Source organism: Scyliorhinus torazame, chromosome 12, assembly GCF_047496885.1.
Source record: "Scyliorhinus torazame isolate Kashiwa2021f chromosome 12, sScyTor2.1, whole genome shotgun sequence".
Taxonomy (NCBI): domain Eukaryota; kingdom Metazoa; phylum Chordata; class Chondrichthyes; order Carcharhiniformes; family Scyliorhinidae; genus Scyliorhinus; species Scyliorhinus torazame.
The window spans coordinates 73,707,783-73,725,428 of NC_092718.1; the positions used below are offsets into that span (position 1 = coordinate 73,707,783).

At 53.5% G+C, this 17,646-nt stretch overlaps 1 protein-coding gene across 2 annotated transcripts in view; it reads left to right on the forward strand.

Annotated features, from left to right (window-relative positions):
* The first annotated feature begins 13,041 nt into the window (after positions 1 to 13,041).
* The window catches only part of LOC140386482 (TYRO protein tyrosine kinase-binding protein-like), a 63,820-nt gene continuing 59,215 nt past the window's right edge, over positions 13,042 to 17,646 (forward strand). For both annotated transcript variants that reach the window (XM_072468867.1, XM_072468868.1), the window contains exon 1: positions 13,042 to 13,201. In XM_072468867.1, coding sequence (XP_072324968.1) covers positions 13,135 to 13,201 — 67 coding nt within the window. In that variant the 5' untranslated portion in view covers positions 13,042 to 13,134. The remainder of the gene's footprint in view (positions 13,202 to 17,646) is intronic.

The window sequence follows — 17,646 nt, forward strand, 5'->3', positions numbered from 1 at the left end:
CCTATCTCTGTAATCTCATCCAGCTCCTTACACCCCTCCCTGCCTCTGTAACCGAACAGTTTGAGAACAGACCAGTCCGCCAGATTAATGAGCCCCCTCCCACCCCCCCCTACCGCTGGATTGTAATTTTTATAGTCTTGACAGGGCTGGATGTGTTTCCTCTTTATAATGATAATAATCTTTATTGTCACAAGAAGGCTTACATTAACACTGCAATGAAGTTAATGAGAAAAGCCTCAGTCGCCACACTCCGGCACCTGTTCGGGTACGCAGAGGGAGAATTCAGAATGTCCAAATTACCTACCAGCATGTCTTTTGGGACTTGTGGGAGGAAACTCACGCAGACACAGGGAGAACATGCAGACTCCGCACAGACAGTGACCCAAGCCGGGAATCGAACCTGGGATCCTGGCGCTGTGAAGCAACGGTGGTAACCACTGTGCTATCGTGATGCCCTTCTTGCAAGGGAAGCTAGAACTAGGGGCTCACTGTTTAAAAATAAGGGGTTGTGAGTCCATAGAATTAACCATAGAATTCCTACAATGCAGAAGGAGGCTATTCGGCCCATCGCCTCTGCACTGACCCTCTGAAAGAGCGTCCATTCCCCCGTCCTATTCCCATAACCCCATAGATATCTCTGGAACTCTCTTCATCAAAAGGCAGTGGAAGCAGAGTCTGTGAGTATTTTTAAGGCTGAGCTGGATAGATTCTTGATTGGCGAGGGGGGCGGGAATGAAAGGTGATCGGGAGAAGGCAGGAACGCGGAGTTGGGTTACAATCAGGTCAGCCAATGACCTTATTGAATGGGGGAGACAGAAGTGAGGCCCCTCCTGCTCCTAATTCATATGTCCGCATACCTCGTCAGCGTGCCTGATTCACGGAATTGTGGCGGGGCAGGAGGAGGCCATTTGGCCCTTTATCTCTGACATTGTGCCGTTCCCAGCCTTATCCCCCCGTACCCCTGCACATTGTTCCTATTCAATGTCCTCTCGAATGTCTCGATTGAAATGGCCTCCACCACACCCCCAGGTCTAGTGTTTCAGACCCCAACCACTCGCTGTGTGAAAAGGTTTATTCCCACATCACATTTGCTTCTTTTAAGAATCATTTTAAATCGGTGCCCTCTCGTCCTTGATCCTTTGAACATCTTTATCGAATCCCCTCTCAGCCTCCTTCTCTCCAAGGAGGACACAACCAACCTCTCCAATCTATCTTCATAACTGAAGTTTCTCATTTCCGGAACCATTCTTGTAAACCTACTCTGAACTCTCCCCAATGTGTACACATCCTTTCTAGAGTGTGGAGCCCAGAACTGTGCACAATATTCCAGCTGAGGTCTAACTAGTGTCTTGTATAAACTCAGCGTAATCTCCTTGCTCCTGTACCAATCCTATTAACTCACATGACCCTGGCTTTATCCTACTCCAAACCCATTGAGGCAGCATTGCCCAGGCTCTGGCCGACGTGCCACTGACCCAGAGGGGGGTGATGCAGTCACTGGCTGTTGTGGCATCGACCCAGACGGAGATGGCACAGTCACAAGGTGATGTCGCACAGTCCCAGAGAGAGGTAGTCCACTTCCTGTGCTCTACTGACGCGAGCATTGAGACCTTGGTCGAGACGGGAGCGGCCTCCAGGACTGGCAGCACCAGGTGGTGGGGGAGCCTCAGAGGTTAGCCCCGCTTGCACCCCCAACCCATGGAATAGCTTGGGGGCCATTGGGCACCTTGAGCGAGCAGGAGGTGACGGGGCCTGAGTCAGTGACTCCCGTAGGCAAGATGTATCTGATAGACAGCATGCAGAACTGGGTCGCGCCACGCCACCTGGGACACCTGAGCATCAGTGGGGCTCATCCAGGCCCGTCCACACCAGAAGAAAGGGCCAAAGGGGACCCAGGTCACAGAATGGGAATTGCAGCAGGCCGCCTCCACACCTGATGTACCGTCTGGAGTTCCACCCAGACGTAGCATTAGGGCCTCTAAGATTAGAATGATAGACATCAGTTAAGTTGGCATGGGTGCAGCACACAGTATAGTGTTAGGGGCTAGGGGACAAACCTGGAAATATGTTCACCATTGCACAATAAACACCTGTGCACAATATTTCAACCTGCCCCGATGCTCTGTCAAAAGGGTGTGAGGGATGGGCTGGGCTGGGATGGCTGCAGAGGGCGCGTTGGGGGCGGGAGGGAGATGGACAGATGTTGGGGGTGGACATGGGCCTGAGACACCAGTTCAGCCAGCGCACACTGGTCCGGTGCCCCACCACCATCCATCTCCACCCCGCCACCCCCCCTTCACTGTCCCTACCTTTGCCACCCGAAGGGCTTGATGGGGCAGTGTGATGGAATGGCCAGATCCCATGCAGGGATTACTCAGGTGTACGGTGGCAAGTGCTACCGTGTCAGCAGTCAGACATTGTCAAATGGTTCGTAGCACCAGAGCTCATCGCAGAGCGGGCTGTCTTCATCCCACGGACCACACACTCTGTTACTGCCAACCCAGGGCCCACACTCTGTAGTGAGGCAGGTAGGTAGGAATCATGGAGAGGGTAGCAAGGGGGGAGGGGTGGCACAAGGAGGGTAATCAAGGTAGGTGGTGGTTACCTAGGGTGGGGTGTTGGGGGTGGATGCCTGTACCAGGAGGGGGAGTGGCGGAGGTGGCACAGGGAGGGTGTTCATGGGAGGGTGTATATGGCTGGAGGGGGGAGGGGGGATGAGTTATCCATGCCATTGGCCACCCCCGTAGTTGGTGAACCTGAAGGTGATTTGAGTGTCCCGTACACGTCGACCCTGGCGCACACTTTGTGCACCCTTCTGTGCCTGCCCTGGCCCCATGCCCTGCCCATCCTCACCCTCTTCCATGTCCTCCTCAACAGACGAGGCCTGGCGTTCATCCGCCTCCTCCAGCCCGTCATCCCTCTGCTGTGTGAAGTTGTGTAGGACGGAGCAGGACACCACTATACTGGAGGGCACCTCCAGAGCGGCCCAGACACCTGAAGATGTCAGGAACTGCCAAGTGTGCCAGGATGAAGGCATTGTGCACACTGCCTGGGTATCGGGTGCAGGCGTGCATGATGTGCATCTCATGGTCACACACCAGCTGCACATTCATAGACTGAAATCTCTTTTGGTTTGTGAAGACCGGCCTGTCAGGGGCCATTGCTCGTAGGGTGACATGAATCCTGTTGATCACCTGGTACATCTCAGCGATGATGGGGAACCCCGCTGTCAGGGCTTCCTGTTAGTCTCGGTCCACATCGAATTTGGTGAACTGTGCCGCCCAGGCGTCTAGGGCCTCTGTGATGGCACAGATGCACCTGTGCAACGATGTCTGTGAGATCCCAGCCGGGTACCCACGAAGCGCCTGGAAGGACCCCCTGGCATAAAAGCTCAGGGTGACGTCACTTTGATGGTCACCGTGAACGGGTATCCTCCTCCATATGCCCACAGTGCCAGGTGCGCCATGATCCGGCAGATATGCCGCACTGTCCTCCTGATCAGCTGGAGTCTTTGATGGTATGCCCGGTCCGGCAGGTCCTTGAATGACAGGCGCTGATGGTACACTCGGGGCCTCATGCGGTGCCTCATTCCCACCACCTCCTCGGCCTTTTAGGCAGCTGGCTCTCCATCCTCACTGGCTGCCTCCAGTTCCTCTGGGACAGGCTCCACTGTGGCAGGTTCATGTTTTTTAAGGGGGAGGTGTGATGAAATTTCAGATGTATATTATCATAGGTATTTGCTGCTGTAAGTGTTAAAAGCCTGGGCTAGTGAGTGTGTGACACTGCTGCAATCATATGTTTGCCCATGTTTGAAACAATTCCTAGTTTGAAAGGCAAGTGTATTTTGGGAGTGAGGGGAGCAATTAAACCTCATAAAAAACTTAGGCTAATGCAAGTTTTTTTGATTAAGGGAATTGGATTAAGGTGCTTCCCTGTGGAGTTGATTAGATTTCAACTTGGAAGAATGATGACATTGCTGGGTGAAGCTAAGGCATCACGCATTTTTGCAGAACGCACTTTAGCTCTGATCTGAATGCAGTTGTGACCAGGGGCGTCATTCTCCGACCCCCCGCCGGGTCGGAGAATGGCCGTTGGCCGCCGTGAATCCCGCCCCCGCCGAAGTCTCCGCTCCCGGAGATTGGGCGGGGGCGGGAATCCGGCCGCGCCGGTTGGCGGGACCCCCCGCTGGATTCTCCGGCCCGGATGGGCCGAAGTCCCTCCCAGGAATTGCCTGTCCCGCCGACGTAAATCAAACCTGGTATTTACTGGCGGGACCAGGCGGCGTGGGCGGGCTCCGGGGTCCTGTGGGGGGGGGCGGGGCGACCTGACCCCGGGGGGTGCCCCCACGGTGGCCTGGCCCGCGATCGGGGCCCACCGATCCGCGGGCGGGCCTGTGCCGTGGGGGCACACTTTCCCTTCCGCCTCCGCCACGGCCTCCACCATGGCGGAGGCGGAAGAGACTCTCCCCACTGCGCATGCGCGGGAAACTGACTGCGGCTGCTGACGCTCCCGCGCATGCGCTGGGAAACTGACAGCGGCCGCGGCCGCTCCCGCGCATGCGCCGCATTTCCGCGCCAGCTGGCGGGGAAACAAACGCCATTTCCGCCAGCTGGCGGGGCGGAAATCCCTCCGGCGTCGGCCTAGCCCCTCAATGTTGGGTCTAGGCCGCCAAAGATGCGGAGCCTTCCGCACCTTTGGGCCAGCGCGATGCCCGTCTGATTGGCGCCGGCTTTGGCGCCAGTCGGCGGGCATCCTGCCGTTGGGGGAGAATTTCGCCCCAGAAGTCAAGCAGTTTTCTCTCAGTGCAGTTCAGTTAGAGGAGATTAACATACTTTAGAGCAGTGTAGAATTGTCTGAGAACCAGGGGAGCTGAGACAAGATGAAAAACATTTTCTGAAGAAATACAAGCAGAGTTTATTCTTGGGTCTGGCAGGGGTCAGATCTTGTCTTCAAAGCCATGTCAAAAAATCTTTGTTTCAGGCAAGTATGTCTGAGTGCCAATGGTTTAATAGTGAATTGAGAGCTGAGGTGATTTTTTTCCCCTAGTTGTTTGAGTGGGGATAAAGGCACCATTAAATGTTATTGTGTCACTGTATTGATAAGCATTGTTTAATCGGTAATTGTCAGCTATTTTCTGGTGTGATGATAAAAATATATTAATACTGTGTGAGTAATAAAGTTTGTTTTAATAAACCATATCCCTATTTCTTCATGAAATTACTCCTGAAGCGAGGTATCCTTTCCTCGATGTCTTGCAAAATTAAAATAATATATTGGGGTTTCTGTCTGGTATCCAAGTCACTGTTGGGCTCTGGTCCGGAATCATAATACGAGAGATAGAGAGAGAGCAAGTGGGAGGGTAGGAGGGTAGACAGAGAGGGAGACAGAAAGGGAGACAGAGAGGGAGGCAGAGAGGGAGGCAGAGAAGGAGGGACAAAGCAGTAAGTGGACAGGTTTAGAGAAAGGCAGGGAGAAATAGTAATTAAGAAAGAGATAGAGAAACAAAATGAGGGACAGAGAGGAACAATGAGAGTCAAATTCACAGCAACTCGATTTCCTCAGAGTGTCTCTGTCGCTGTCGTTGTGTCTCGGAGTCTTAGTGCCAGTGTCTCAGTGGCTCGGTGTTTTGGTGTCTTGGTGTACAATTGGCTCGGTATTCCCTGTGTCTTGGTGTATCCTGTGTCTTGGTGTACATTTGTCTCAGTGTTCCCTGCGTCTTGGTGTACAATTGTCTCGGTGTTCCCTGTGTCTTGGCATTCCCTGTGTCTTGGTGTACTCTGTTTCTTGGTGTACAATTGTCTCGGTGTTCCCTATGTCTTGGTGTACCCTGTGTCTTGGTCTACAATTGTCTTGGTGTTCCCTGTGTCTTGGTGTACAATTGTCTCGGAGTTCCCTGTGTCTCGGTGTCTCTGGTGTACCCCGTGTCTCGGTGTCTCGGTGTCCTGGTGTATCCCATGTCTCGGTGTCCTGGTATACCCCATGTCTCGGTGTCCTGGTGTACCCCGTGTCTCGGTGTCCTGGTGTACCCCGTGTCTCGGTGACTCGATGTCCTGGTGTACCCCGTGTCTCGGTGTCCTGGTGTACCCCGTGTCTCAGTGTCTCGGTGTCCTGGTGTACCTGTGTCTCAGTGTCTCGGTGTCCTGGTGTACCCCATATCTCAGTGTCCTGGTGTACCCCATATCTCAGTGTCCTGGTGTACCCCGTGTCTCGGTGTCTCGATGTCCTGGTGTACCCCGTGTCTCGGTGTCCTGGTGTACCTGTGTCTCAGTGTCTCGGTGTCCTGGTGTACCCCGTGTCTCGGTGTTTCGATGTCCTGGTGTACCCCGTGTCTCGGTGTCCTGGTGTACCTGTGTCTCGGTGTCTCGATGTCCTGGCGTACCCCATGTCTCAGTGTCTCGGTGTCCTGGTGTACCTGTGTCTCGGTGTCTCGGTGTCCTGGCGTACCCCATGTCTCGGTGTCTCAGTGTCCTGGTGTACCCCATGTCTCGGTGTCTCGGTGTCCTGGTGTACCCCATGTCTCGGTGTCCTGGTGTACCCCGTATCTCGGTGTCCTGGTGTACCCTATGTCCCTGTGTCTCGGTGTCCTGGTGTATCTGTATCTCGGTATCTCGATGTCCTGCTATACCCAGTGTCTCAGTGTCCTGGTGTACCCTATGTTTCAGTGTCTCGGTGTCCTGGTGTAACCCGTGTTTCAGTGTCTCAGTGTCCTGGTGTACCCCGTGTCTCGGTGTCTCGGTGTCCTGGTGTACCCCATGTCTCGGTGTCCTGGCGTACCCCATATCTCGGTGTCCTGGTGTACCCTATGTCCCTGTGTCTCGGTGTCCTGGTGTATCTGTATCTCGGTATCTCGATGTCCTGATATACCCAGTGTCTCAGTGTCCTGGTGTACCCTATGTTTCAGTGTCTCGGTGTCCTGGTGTAACCCGTGTTTCAGTGTCTCAGTGTCCTGGTGTACCCCGTGTCTCGGTGTCTCGGTGTCCTGGTGTACCCCATGTCTCGGTGTCCTGGCGTACCCCATATCTCGGTGTCCTGGTGTACCCTATGTCCCTGTGTCTCGGTGTCCTGGTGTATCTGTATCTCGGTATCTCGATGTCCTGCTATACCCAGTGTCTCAGTGTCCTGGTGTACCCTATGTTTCAGTGTCTCGGTGTCCTGGTGTAACCCGTGTTTCAGTGTCTCAGTGTCCTGGTGTACCCCGTGTCTCGGTGTCTCGGTGTCCTGGTGTACGCCGTGTCTCGGTGTCTCGGTGTCCTGGTGTACCTGTGTCTCAGTGTCTCGGTGTCCTGGTGTACCCCGTGTCTCAGTGTCCTGGTGTACCCCGTGTCTCGGTGTCTCGGTGTCCTGGTGTACCCTGTGTCCCAGTGTCTCGGTGTCCTGGTGTACCTGTGTCTCAGTGTCTCGGTGTCCTGGTGTACCCCGTGTCTCAGTGTCCTGGTGTACCCCGTGTCTCGGTGTCTCGGTGTCCTGGTGTACCCCGTGTCTCGGTGTCCTGGTGTACCCCATGTCTCAGTGTCTCGGTGTCCTGGTGTACCCCGTGTCTCAGTGTCCTGGTGTACCCCGTGTCTCGGTGTCTCGGTGTCCTGGTGTACCCCGTGTCTCGGTGTCCTGGTGTACCCCATGTCTCAGTGTCTCGGTGTCCTGGTGTACGCCGTGTCTCGGTGTCCTGGTGTACCCCGTGTCTCGGTGTCTCGGTGTCCTGGTGTACCCCGTGTCTCAGTGTCCTGGTGTACCCCATGTCTCAGTGTCTCAGTGTCCTGATGTACCCCGTGTCTCAGTGTCCTGTTGTACGTGTATCTCGGTGTCTCGGTGTCCTGGTGTACCGAGTGTCTCGGTGTCCTGGTGTACCCCGTGTCTCGGTTTCCTGGTGTACCTGTATCTCGATGTCTCGGTGTCCTGGTGTACCCAATGTCTCGGTGTCCTGGTGTACCCCGTGTCTCAGTGTCCTGGTGTACCTGTATCTCGGTGTCCTGGTGTACCCAGTGTCTCGGTGTCCTGGTGTACCTGTATCTCGGTGTCTCTGTGTCCTGGTGTACCTGTATCTTGGTGTCTCAGTGTCCTGGTGTAACCTTTGACTCTGTCTCTCTGTTTCTCAGTTGTATTATTACTCTCATTTTGTTTCACTGCACTCTGGACACTTGACCACAAACACTTCTGCCGGAATGGGTAAGGCTGCGTCAATAATACTTTCTGATAGTGAGGAACTTCCTCATGTCAGTGACTCAGTTCGAGTTTCAGACCGGAGCCTCACAGAACTCAGATAAAACATTGCTCTCTCCTGCTTCCCGTTTCCCCACCAGACTCACTTCCAAATAATCTCAGGGGTTTCAGGACCCCGGCGTCACATATCTCAGATCGAATAGCATGATGCAGATGTTTGGACATCCCACTGTGCTGACCCTCTCCCTGTTTCTCTTCAGTCTGCTGTTGGGTAAGTAATCATTTTAAAATTCTGATCGGTCCTTGATCTCGCCCAGCACTCTCCTCCAGCCCCTACAATCTTCCCTATCTCTGTAACCTCCTCCAGCCCCGAGAACCGTCCCTGTCTCTGTAACCTCCTCCAGCCCGTACAACCGTCCCTAGCTCTGTAACCTCCTCCAGCCCGTACACCCGTCCCTATCTCTGTAACCTCCTCCAGCCCGTACACCCGTCCTTAGCTCTGTAACCTCCTCCAGCCCGTACAACCGTCCCTATCTCTGTAACCTCCTCCAGCCCGTACAACCGCCCCTATCTCTGTAACCTCCTCCAGCCCGTACACCCGTCCCTATCTTTGTAACCTGCTCCAGCCCGTACACCCGTCCCTATCTCTGTAACCTCCTCCAGCCCGTACACCCGTCCCTATCTCTGTAACCTCCTCCAGCCCAAACAACCCACACTATCTCTGTAACTCCTCCAACCCCGAGAACGCTCCCTATCTCTGTAACCTCCTCGAGCCCCATGAAACCTCCCTATCTCTGTAACCTCCTCCAAACACAAGAATCCTCTTTATCTCTGTAATTCCCTCAAGCCCCAAGAACCCTCCCTATCTCTGTAACCCCCTCAAGCCCCGAGAAGCCTCCCTATCTCTGTAATCTCCTCCAACCCCCACATTGTTCCCGATCTCTGTAAGCTGCAGTCCTTAACTAACTCTATAACCTATTCCAGCCCCGACAATCCTCCTTATATCTGTAACCTCCTCCAGCCCCTTCAACTCTCCCTATCTCTGTAACCTCCTCCAGCCCCGACAACCCTCCCTATCTCTATAACATCCTCCAGCCCCAACAACCCTCCCTATCTCTGTAACCTCCCCCAGTCTTGACAACACTCCCTATCTCTGTAACCTACTTCAGCCCCAATGACCCTCCCTATCTCTGTAACCGCCTCCAGCCCCCACATCCCTCCCTATCTTTGTAACCTCCTACCCGGCCAACGCTCCCTATCTCTGTAACGTCCACCAGCCCCGCCGACCTTCCCTGTCTCTGTAACCTCCTCCAGTCCTGACCACCCTCCCTATCTCTATAACCTCCCCCAGCCCCGACGACCCTCCCTATCTCTGTAACATCTTCCAGCCCCGACAACCCTCCCTATCTTTGTAACCTCCTCCAGCCCCGACAACCCTCCCTATCTCTATAACCTACCCCAGCCCCGACGACCCTCCCTATCTCTGTAACCTCCTCCAGCCCCGACAACCCTCCCTATCTTTGTAACCTCCTCCAGCCCCAACAACCCTCCCTATCTCTGTAACCTCCTCCAGCCCCTACATTGCTGCCTATCTCTCTAAGCTCCAGTCCCTCACTACCTCTATAACCTATTCAGCCCCGACAATCCTCCGTTTATCTGTAACCTCCTCCAGCCCCAACAAACCTCCTTATCTCTGTAACCTTCTCAAGCTCCCACATCCCTCCCTATCATTGTAGCCTCCTCCTGCCCTGACAACCCTACCTAGCTCTGTAACGTCCTCCAGCCCCGACAACCCTCCCTATCTCTGTATCCTCCTCCACCCACCACATTCCTCCCTATCTCTGTAACCTCCTCGTACCCTGTCAACCCTCGTATCTTTGTAACCTCCCCCAGCACCGACAACCCTCCCTATCTCTGTAACGTCCACCAGCCCCGACGGCCTTCCCTATCTCTGTAACCTCCTCCAGCCCTGACTACACTCCTAAACTCTGTAACCTCCTCCAGACCCGACAACCCCAATTTCTGTAATCTCCTCCAGCCCCTTCAACTCTCCCTATCTAAGAACCATCAACACCAACAAACCTCCCTATCTCTGTAACCTCCTCCACCGCCTACACCTCTCCCTGTCTCTGCAACCTCCTCCAACCCCGACAATCACCTTATCTCTGTAACCTACTTCAGCCTCCACATCCCTCCCTATCTCTGTAACGTACTCCAGCCCCGACGACCGTTCCTATCTTTGTAACCTCCCCCAGCCTCGACAACCCTCCCTATCTCCGTAACCTCCTCCAGCCCCGAGAACTCTTCAATCTCTGTGACCTCCCCCAGCCTCGACAACATTCCCTATCTCCGTAACCTCCTCCAGGCCCGAGAACCCTTCAATCTCTGTAACTTCCCCCAGCCTTGACAACTCTCCCTATCTCTGTAACCTACTTCAGCCCCAATGACCTTCCCTACGTCTGTAACCTCCTCCAAACCCTACAACGCTCCCTATCTCAATAACCTCCTCCAGCCCTGAGATCCCTTCAATCTCTGTAACCTCCTCCAGCCCCGACTGATTTGTTATGTTGTAGGTGTAACATATGCGGCTTCCTTGTGATGCACTTGACAAAGGAAGGTTCGGACGTGGAGATAACTTCAACACGTTTATTAAACTATTTACACTTCTATTACTCGGGTTCGACGCTACTGCTAATCCTACTATAGCTACCCAGACTGACTAACCAGTTGATGCAATCCACGTGGTGGGTGTAATATTGAATCAACCCTGTGTCTGTACTCACTGACTGTCTCCACTGGAAAGAGGCAGATCATGTGTGGTGTCCTTTATATATGGGTTGGTGTAATGCCCTCCTGTGGTGGTGTCACCTCCTTGTGTATTATGAATGTCCAATGGTCGTGTCCTATCTAAATGATCTATTGGTTGAGTGTGTGTGATGTCACTGGTGCTCCCTCTAGTGTCTAGCTAGCCTACATGCATTTACATTGATGCACATTACCACATCCCCCCTTTTTTATATGTTACATATTTTCTGTACACTTTGAGAAAATTGAACAAAGAACAGGTAGATAAGGTAAGGTATATACAAGTCATGGGAACAATGATTAAACCATAAGTCCAAATCATTCGTGTGAGTCCAAAAACCATCAATCATCATGGTCAAATGTCTCTCTTGGTTATGAACGCCATCAACGTCCCTGTGTCTTGGTGTACTCTGTTTCTTGGTGTACAATTGTCTCGGTGTTCCCTATGTCTTGGTGTACCCTGTGTCTTGGTCTACAATTGTCTTGGTGTTCCCTGTGTCTTGGTGTACAATTGTCTCGGAGTTCCCTGTGTCTTGGTATACCCTGTGTCTTGGTGTACAATTGTCTTGGTGTTCCCTGTGTCTTGGTATACCCTGTGTCTTGGTGTACAATTGTCTTGGTGTTCCCTGTGTCTCGGTGTTCCCTGTGTCTCGGTGTCTCAGTATCTCAGTGTCCTGGTGTACCCCGTGTCTCGGTGTCCTGGTGTACCCCATGACTCGGTGTCCTGGTGTACCTCATGTCTCGGTGTCCTGGTGTACCCCATATCTCGGTGTCCTGGTGTACCCCGTGTCTCGGTGTCTCGATGTCCTGGTGTAACCCGTGTTTCAGTGACTCGGTGTCCTGGTGTACCCCGTGTCTCGGTGTCCTGGTGTACCCCGTGTCTCGGTGTCCTAATGTACCCCGTGTCTCAGTGTCCTGGTGTAACCCGTGTCTCGGTGTCCTGGTGTACCCCATGTCTCGGTGTCCTGGCGTACCCCATATCTCGGTGTCCTGGTGTACCCCATGTCTCGGTGTCCTGGCGTACCCCATATCTCGGTGTCCTGGTGTACCCCATGTCTCGGTGTCCTGGCGTACCCCATATCTCGGTGTCCTGGTGTACCCCATGTCCCTGTGTCTCGGTGTCCTGGTGTATCTGTATCTCGGTATCTCAATGTCCTGATATACCCAGTGTCTCAGTGTCCTGGTGTACCCCGTGTCTCGGTGTCTCGGTGTCCTGGTGTACCCTGTGTCTCAGTGTCTCGGTGTCCTGGTGTACCTGTGTCTCAGTGTCTCGGTGTCCTGGTGTACAATTGTCTTGGTGTTCCCTGTGTCTCGGTGTTCCCTGTGTCTCGGTGTCTCAGTGTCTCAGTGTCCTGGTGTACCCCGTGTCTCGGTTTCCTGGTGTACCTGTATCTCGGTGTCTCGGTGTCCTGGTGTACCCCGTGTCTCGGTGTCCTGGTGTACCTGTATCTCGGTGTCCTGGTGTACCTGTATCTCGGTGTCTCGGTGTCCTGGTGTACCCAGTGTCTCGGTGTCCTGGTGTACCCCGTGTCTCGGTTTCCTGGTGTACCTGTATCTCGGTGTCTCGGTGTCCTGGTGTACCCCGAGTCTCGGTGTCCTGGTGTACCCCGTGTCTCGGTGTCCTGGTGTACCCAGTGTCTCGGTGTCCTGGTGTACCCCGTGTCTCGGTGTCCTGGTGTACCTGTATCTCGGTGTCCTGGTGTACTCCGTGTCTCGGTGTCCTGGTGTACCTGTATATCGGTGTCTCAGTGTTCTGGTGTACCCAGTGTCTCGATGTCCTGGTGTACCCCGTGTCTCGATGTCCTGGTGTACCTGTATCTCGGTGTCTCTGTGTCCTGGTGTACCTGTATCTTGGTGTCTCAGTGTCCTGGTGTAACCTTTGACTCTGTCTCTCTGTTTCTCAGTTGTATTATTACTCTCATTTTGTTTCACTGCACTCTGGACACTTGACCACAAACACTTCTGCCGGAATGGGTAAGGCTGCGTCAATAATACTTTCTGATAGTGAGGAACTTCCTCATGTCAGTGACTCAGTTCGAGTTTCAGAACGGAGCCTCACAGAACTCAGATAAAACATTGCTCTCTCCTGCTTCCCGTTTCCCCACCAGACTCACTTCCAAATAATCTCAGGGGTTTCAGGACCCCGGCGTCACATATCTCAGATCGAATAGCATGATGCAGATGTTTGGACATCCCACTGTGCTGACCCTCTCCCTGTTTCTCTTCAGTCTGCTGTTGGGTAAGTAATCATTTTAAAATTCTGATCGGTCCTTGATCTCGCCCAGCACCCTCCTCCAGCCCGTACAACCGTCCCTATCTCTGTAACCTCCTCCAGCGCGTACACCCGTCCCTATCTCTGTAACCTCCTCCAGCCCGTACACCCGTCCTTAGCTCTGTAACCTCCTCCAGCACGTACACCCGTCCCTATCTCTGTAACCTCCTCCAGCCCAAACAACCGTCCCTATCTCTGTAACCTCCTCCAGCTCGTACACCCGTCCCTATCTCTGTGACATCCTCCAGCCCAAACAACCCACACTATCTCTGTAACTCCTCCAACCCCGAGAACCCTCCCTATCACTGTAACCCCCTCGAGCCCCATGAAGCCTCCCTATCTCTGTAACCTCCTCCAAACACAAGAATCCTCCTTATCTCTGTAATTCCCTCAAGCCCCAAGAACCCTCCCTATCTCTGTAACCCCCTCAAGCCCCGATAAGCCTCCCTATCTCTGTAATCTCCTCCAACCCCCACATTGTTCCCGATCTCTGAAAGCTGCAGTCCTTAACTAACTCTATAACCTATTCCAGCCCCGACAATCCTCCTTATATCTGTAACCTCCTCCAGCCCCTTCAACACTCCCTATCTCTGTAACCTCCTCCAGCCCGTACAACCGTCCCTGTCTCTGTAACCTCCTCCAGCCCCGAGAACCGTCCCTGTCTCTGTAACCTCCTCCAGCCCGTACAACCGTCCCTATCTCTGTAACCTCCTCCAGCCCCAACAACCCTCCCTATCTCTGTAACCGCCTCCAGCCCCCACATCCCTCCCTATCTTTGTAACCTCCTCCTACCCGGCCAACGCTCCCTATCTCTGTAACGTCCATCAGCCCCGACGTCCTTCCCTGTCTCTGTAACCTCCTCCAGCCCTTACAACCCTCCTTGGATAGAGTGGATAGCCCGAGACTTTTCCCCAGGGTGGAAATGGCTGTCACGAGGGGACATCATTTTAAGGTGATTGGAGGAAGGTATAGGGGAGATGTCAGAGGTAGGTTCTTTACACAGAGAGTGGTGGGTGAGTGGAATGCACTGCCAGCATAGGTGGTGGAGTCAGAGTCATTAGGGACATTTAAGCGACTCTTAGACAGGAACATGGACAGCAGTAAATTGAAGGGGTGTAGGTTAGGTTGATCTTAGACTCCCTATCTCCGTAACCTCCTCCAGGCCCGAGAACCCTTCAATCTCTGTAACCTCCCCCAGCCTTGACAACACTCCCTATCTCTGTAACCTACTTCAGCCCCAATGACCCTCCCTATCTCTGTAACCGCCTCCAGCCCCCACATCCCTCCCTATCTTTGTAACCTCCTACCCGGCCAACGCTCCCTATCTCTGTAACGTCCACCAGCCCCGCCGACCTTCCCTGTCTCTGTAACCTCCTCCAGTCCTGACCACCCTCCCTATCTCTATAACCTCCCCCAGCCCCGACGACCCTCCCTATCTCTGTAACATCTTCCAGCCCCGACAACCCTCCCTATCTTTGTAACCTCCTCCAGCCCCGACAACCCTCCCTATCTCTATAATCTACCCCAGCCCCGACGACCCTCCCTATCTCTGTAACCTCCTCCAGCCCCAACAACCCTCCCTATCTCTGTAACCTCCTCCAGCCCCTACATTGCTGTCTATCTCTCTAAGCTCCAGTCCCTCACTACCTCTATAACCTATTCAGCCCCGACAATCCTCCGTTTATCTGTAACCTCCTCCAGCCCCAACAAACCTCCTTATCTCTGTAACCTTCTCCAGCTCCCACATCCCTCCCTATCATTGTAGCCTCCTCCTGCCCTGACAACCCTACCTATCTCTGTAACGTCCTCCAGCCCCGACAACCCTCCCTATCTCTGTAACCTCCTCCACCCACCACATTCCTCCCTATCTTTGTAACCTCCTCGTACCCTGTCAACCCTCGTATCTTTGTAACCTCCCCCAGCACCGACAACCCTCCCTATCTCTGTAACGTCCACCAGCCCCGACGGCCTTCCCTATCTCTGTAACCTCCTCCAGCCTTGTAACTGTCCCAATCTCTATAATGTCCACCAGCCCCCTACACCTCTCCCTATCTCTATAACCTCTTCCAGCCCTGACTACACTCCTAAACTCTGTAACCTCCTCCAGACCCGACAACCCCAATTTCTGTAACCTCCTCCAGCCCCTTCAACTCTCCCTATCTAAGAACCATCAACACCAACAAACCTCCCTATCTCTGTAACCTCCTCCACAACCTACACATCTCCCTGTCTCTGCAACCTCCTCCAACCCCGACAATCACCTTATCTCTGTAACCTACTTCAGCCTCCACATCCCTCCCTATCTCTGTAACCTCCTCCAGCCCCGACGACCGTTCCTATCTTTGTAACCTCCCCTAGCCTCGACAACCCTCCCTATCTCCGTAACCTCCTCCAGCCCCGAGAACCCTTCAATCTCTGTAACCTCCCCCAGCCTCGACAACATTCCCTACCTCCGTAACCTCCTCCAGGCCTGAGAACCCTTCAATCTCTGTAACCTCCCCCAGCCTTGACAACACTCCCTATCTCTGTAACCTACTTCAGCCCCAATGATCCTCCCCATCTCTGTAACCGCCTCCAGCCCCCACATCCCTCCCTATCTTTGTAGCCTCCTACCCGGCCAACGCTCCCTATCTCTGTAACGTCCACCAGCCCCGCCGACCTTCCCTGTCTCTGTAACCTCCTCCAGTCCTGACCACCCTCCCTATCTCTGTAACCTCCTCCAGCCCCTACAACCCTCCTTGGATAGAGTGGATAGCCCGAGACTTTTCCCCAGGGTGGAAATGGCTGTCATGAGGGGACATCATTTTAAGGTGATTGGAGGAAGGTATAGGGGAGATGTCAGAGGTAGGTTCTTTACACAGAGAGTGGTGGGTGAGTGGAATGCACTGCCAGCAGAGGTGGTGGAGTCAGAGTCATTAGGGACATTTAAGCGACTCTTCGACAGGCACATGGACAGCAGTAAATTGAAGGGGTGTAGGTTAGGTTGATCTTAGATTAGGATAAATGGTCGGCACAACATCGTGGGCTGAAGGGCCTGTACTGTGCTGTACTGTTCTATGTTCTATGTTCTATCTCTGTAATCTCCTCCAGTGCCAAAAGCCCTCCCTATCTTTGTAACCTCCTCCAGCCCCAACAAACCTCCCTATCTCTGTAATCTCCTCCAGCCCCCACATCCCTCCCTATCTTTGTAACATCCTCCTGCCCTGACAGCCCTCCCTATATCTGTAACCTCCTCCAGCCCCTACATTGCTGCCTATCTCTCTAAGCTCCAGTCCATCACTACCTCTATCACCTATTCAGCCCCGACAATCCTCCGTTTATCTGTAACCTCCTCCAGATCCAACAAACCTCCTTATCTCCTGTAACCTTCTCCAGCCCCCACATCCCTCCCTATCATTGTAACCTCCTCCTGCCCTGACAACCCTACCTATCTCTGTAACGTCCTCCAGCCCCGACAACCCTCCCTATCTCTGTAACCTCCTCCACCCAACACATTCCTCCCTATCTTTGTAACCTCCTCGTACCCTGTCAACCCTCGTATCTTTGTAACCTCCCCCAGCACCGACAACCCTCCCTATCTCTGTAACGTCCACCAGCCCCGACGACCTTCCCTATCTCTGTAACCTCCTCTAGCCTTTGTAACTGTCCCAATCTCTATAATGTCCACCAGCCCCCTACACCTCTCCCTATCTCTATAACCTTTCCAGCCCTGACTACACTCCTAAACTCTGTAACCTCCTCCAGACCCGACAACCCCAATTTCTGTAATCTCCTCCAGCCCCTTCAACTCTCCCTATCTAAGAACCACCAACACCAACAAACCTCCCTATCTCTGTAACCTCCTCCACCGCCTACACCTCTCCCTGTCTCTGCAACCTCCTCCAACCCCGACAATCACCTTATCTCTGTAACCTACTTCAGCCTCCACATCCCTCCCTATCTCTGTAACGTACTCCAGCCCCGACGACCGTTCCTATCTTTGTAACCTCCCCTAGCCTCGACAACCCTCCCTATCTCCGTAACCTCCTCCAGCCCCGAGAACCCTTCAATCTCTGTAACCTCCCCCAGCCTCGACAACCCTCCCTCTCTCCGTAACCTCCTCCAGGTCCGAGAACCCTTCAATCTCTGTAACTTCCCCCAGCCTTGACAACTCTCCCTATCTCTGTAACCTACTTCAGCCCCAATGACCTTCCCTACGTCTGTAACCTCCTCCAAACCCTACAACGCTCCCTATCTCAATAACCTCCTCCAGCCCTGAGAACCCTTCAATCTCTGTAACCTCCTCCAGCCCCGACTGATTTGTTATGTTGTAGGTGTAACATATGCGGCTTCCTTGTGATGCACTTGACAAAGGAAGGTTCAGACGTGGAGATAACTTCAACACGTTTATTAAACTATTTACACTTCTATTA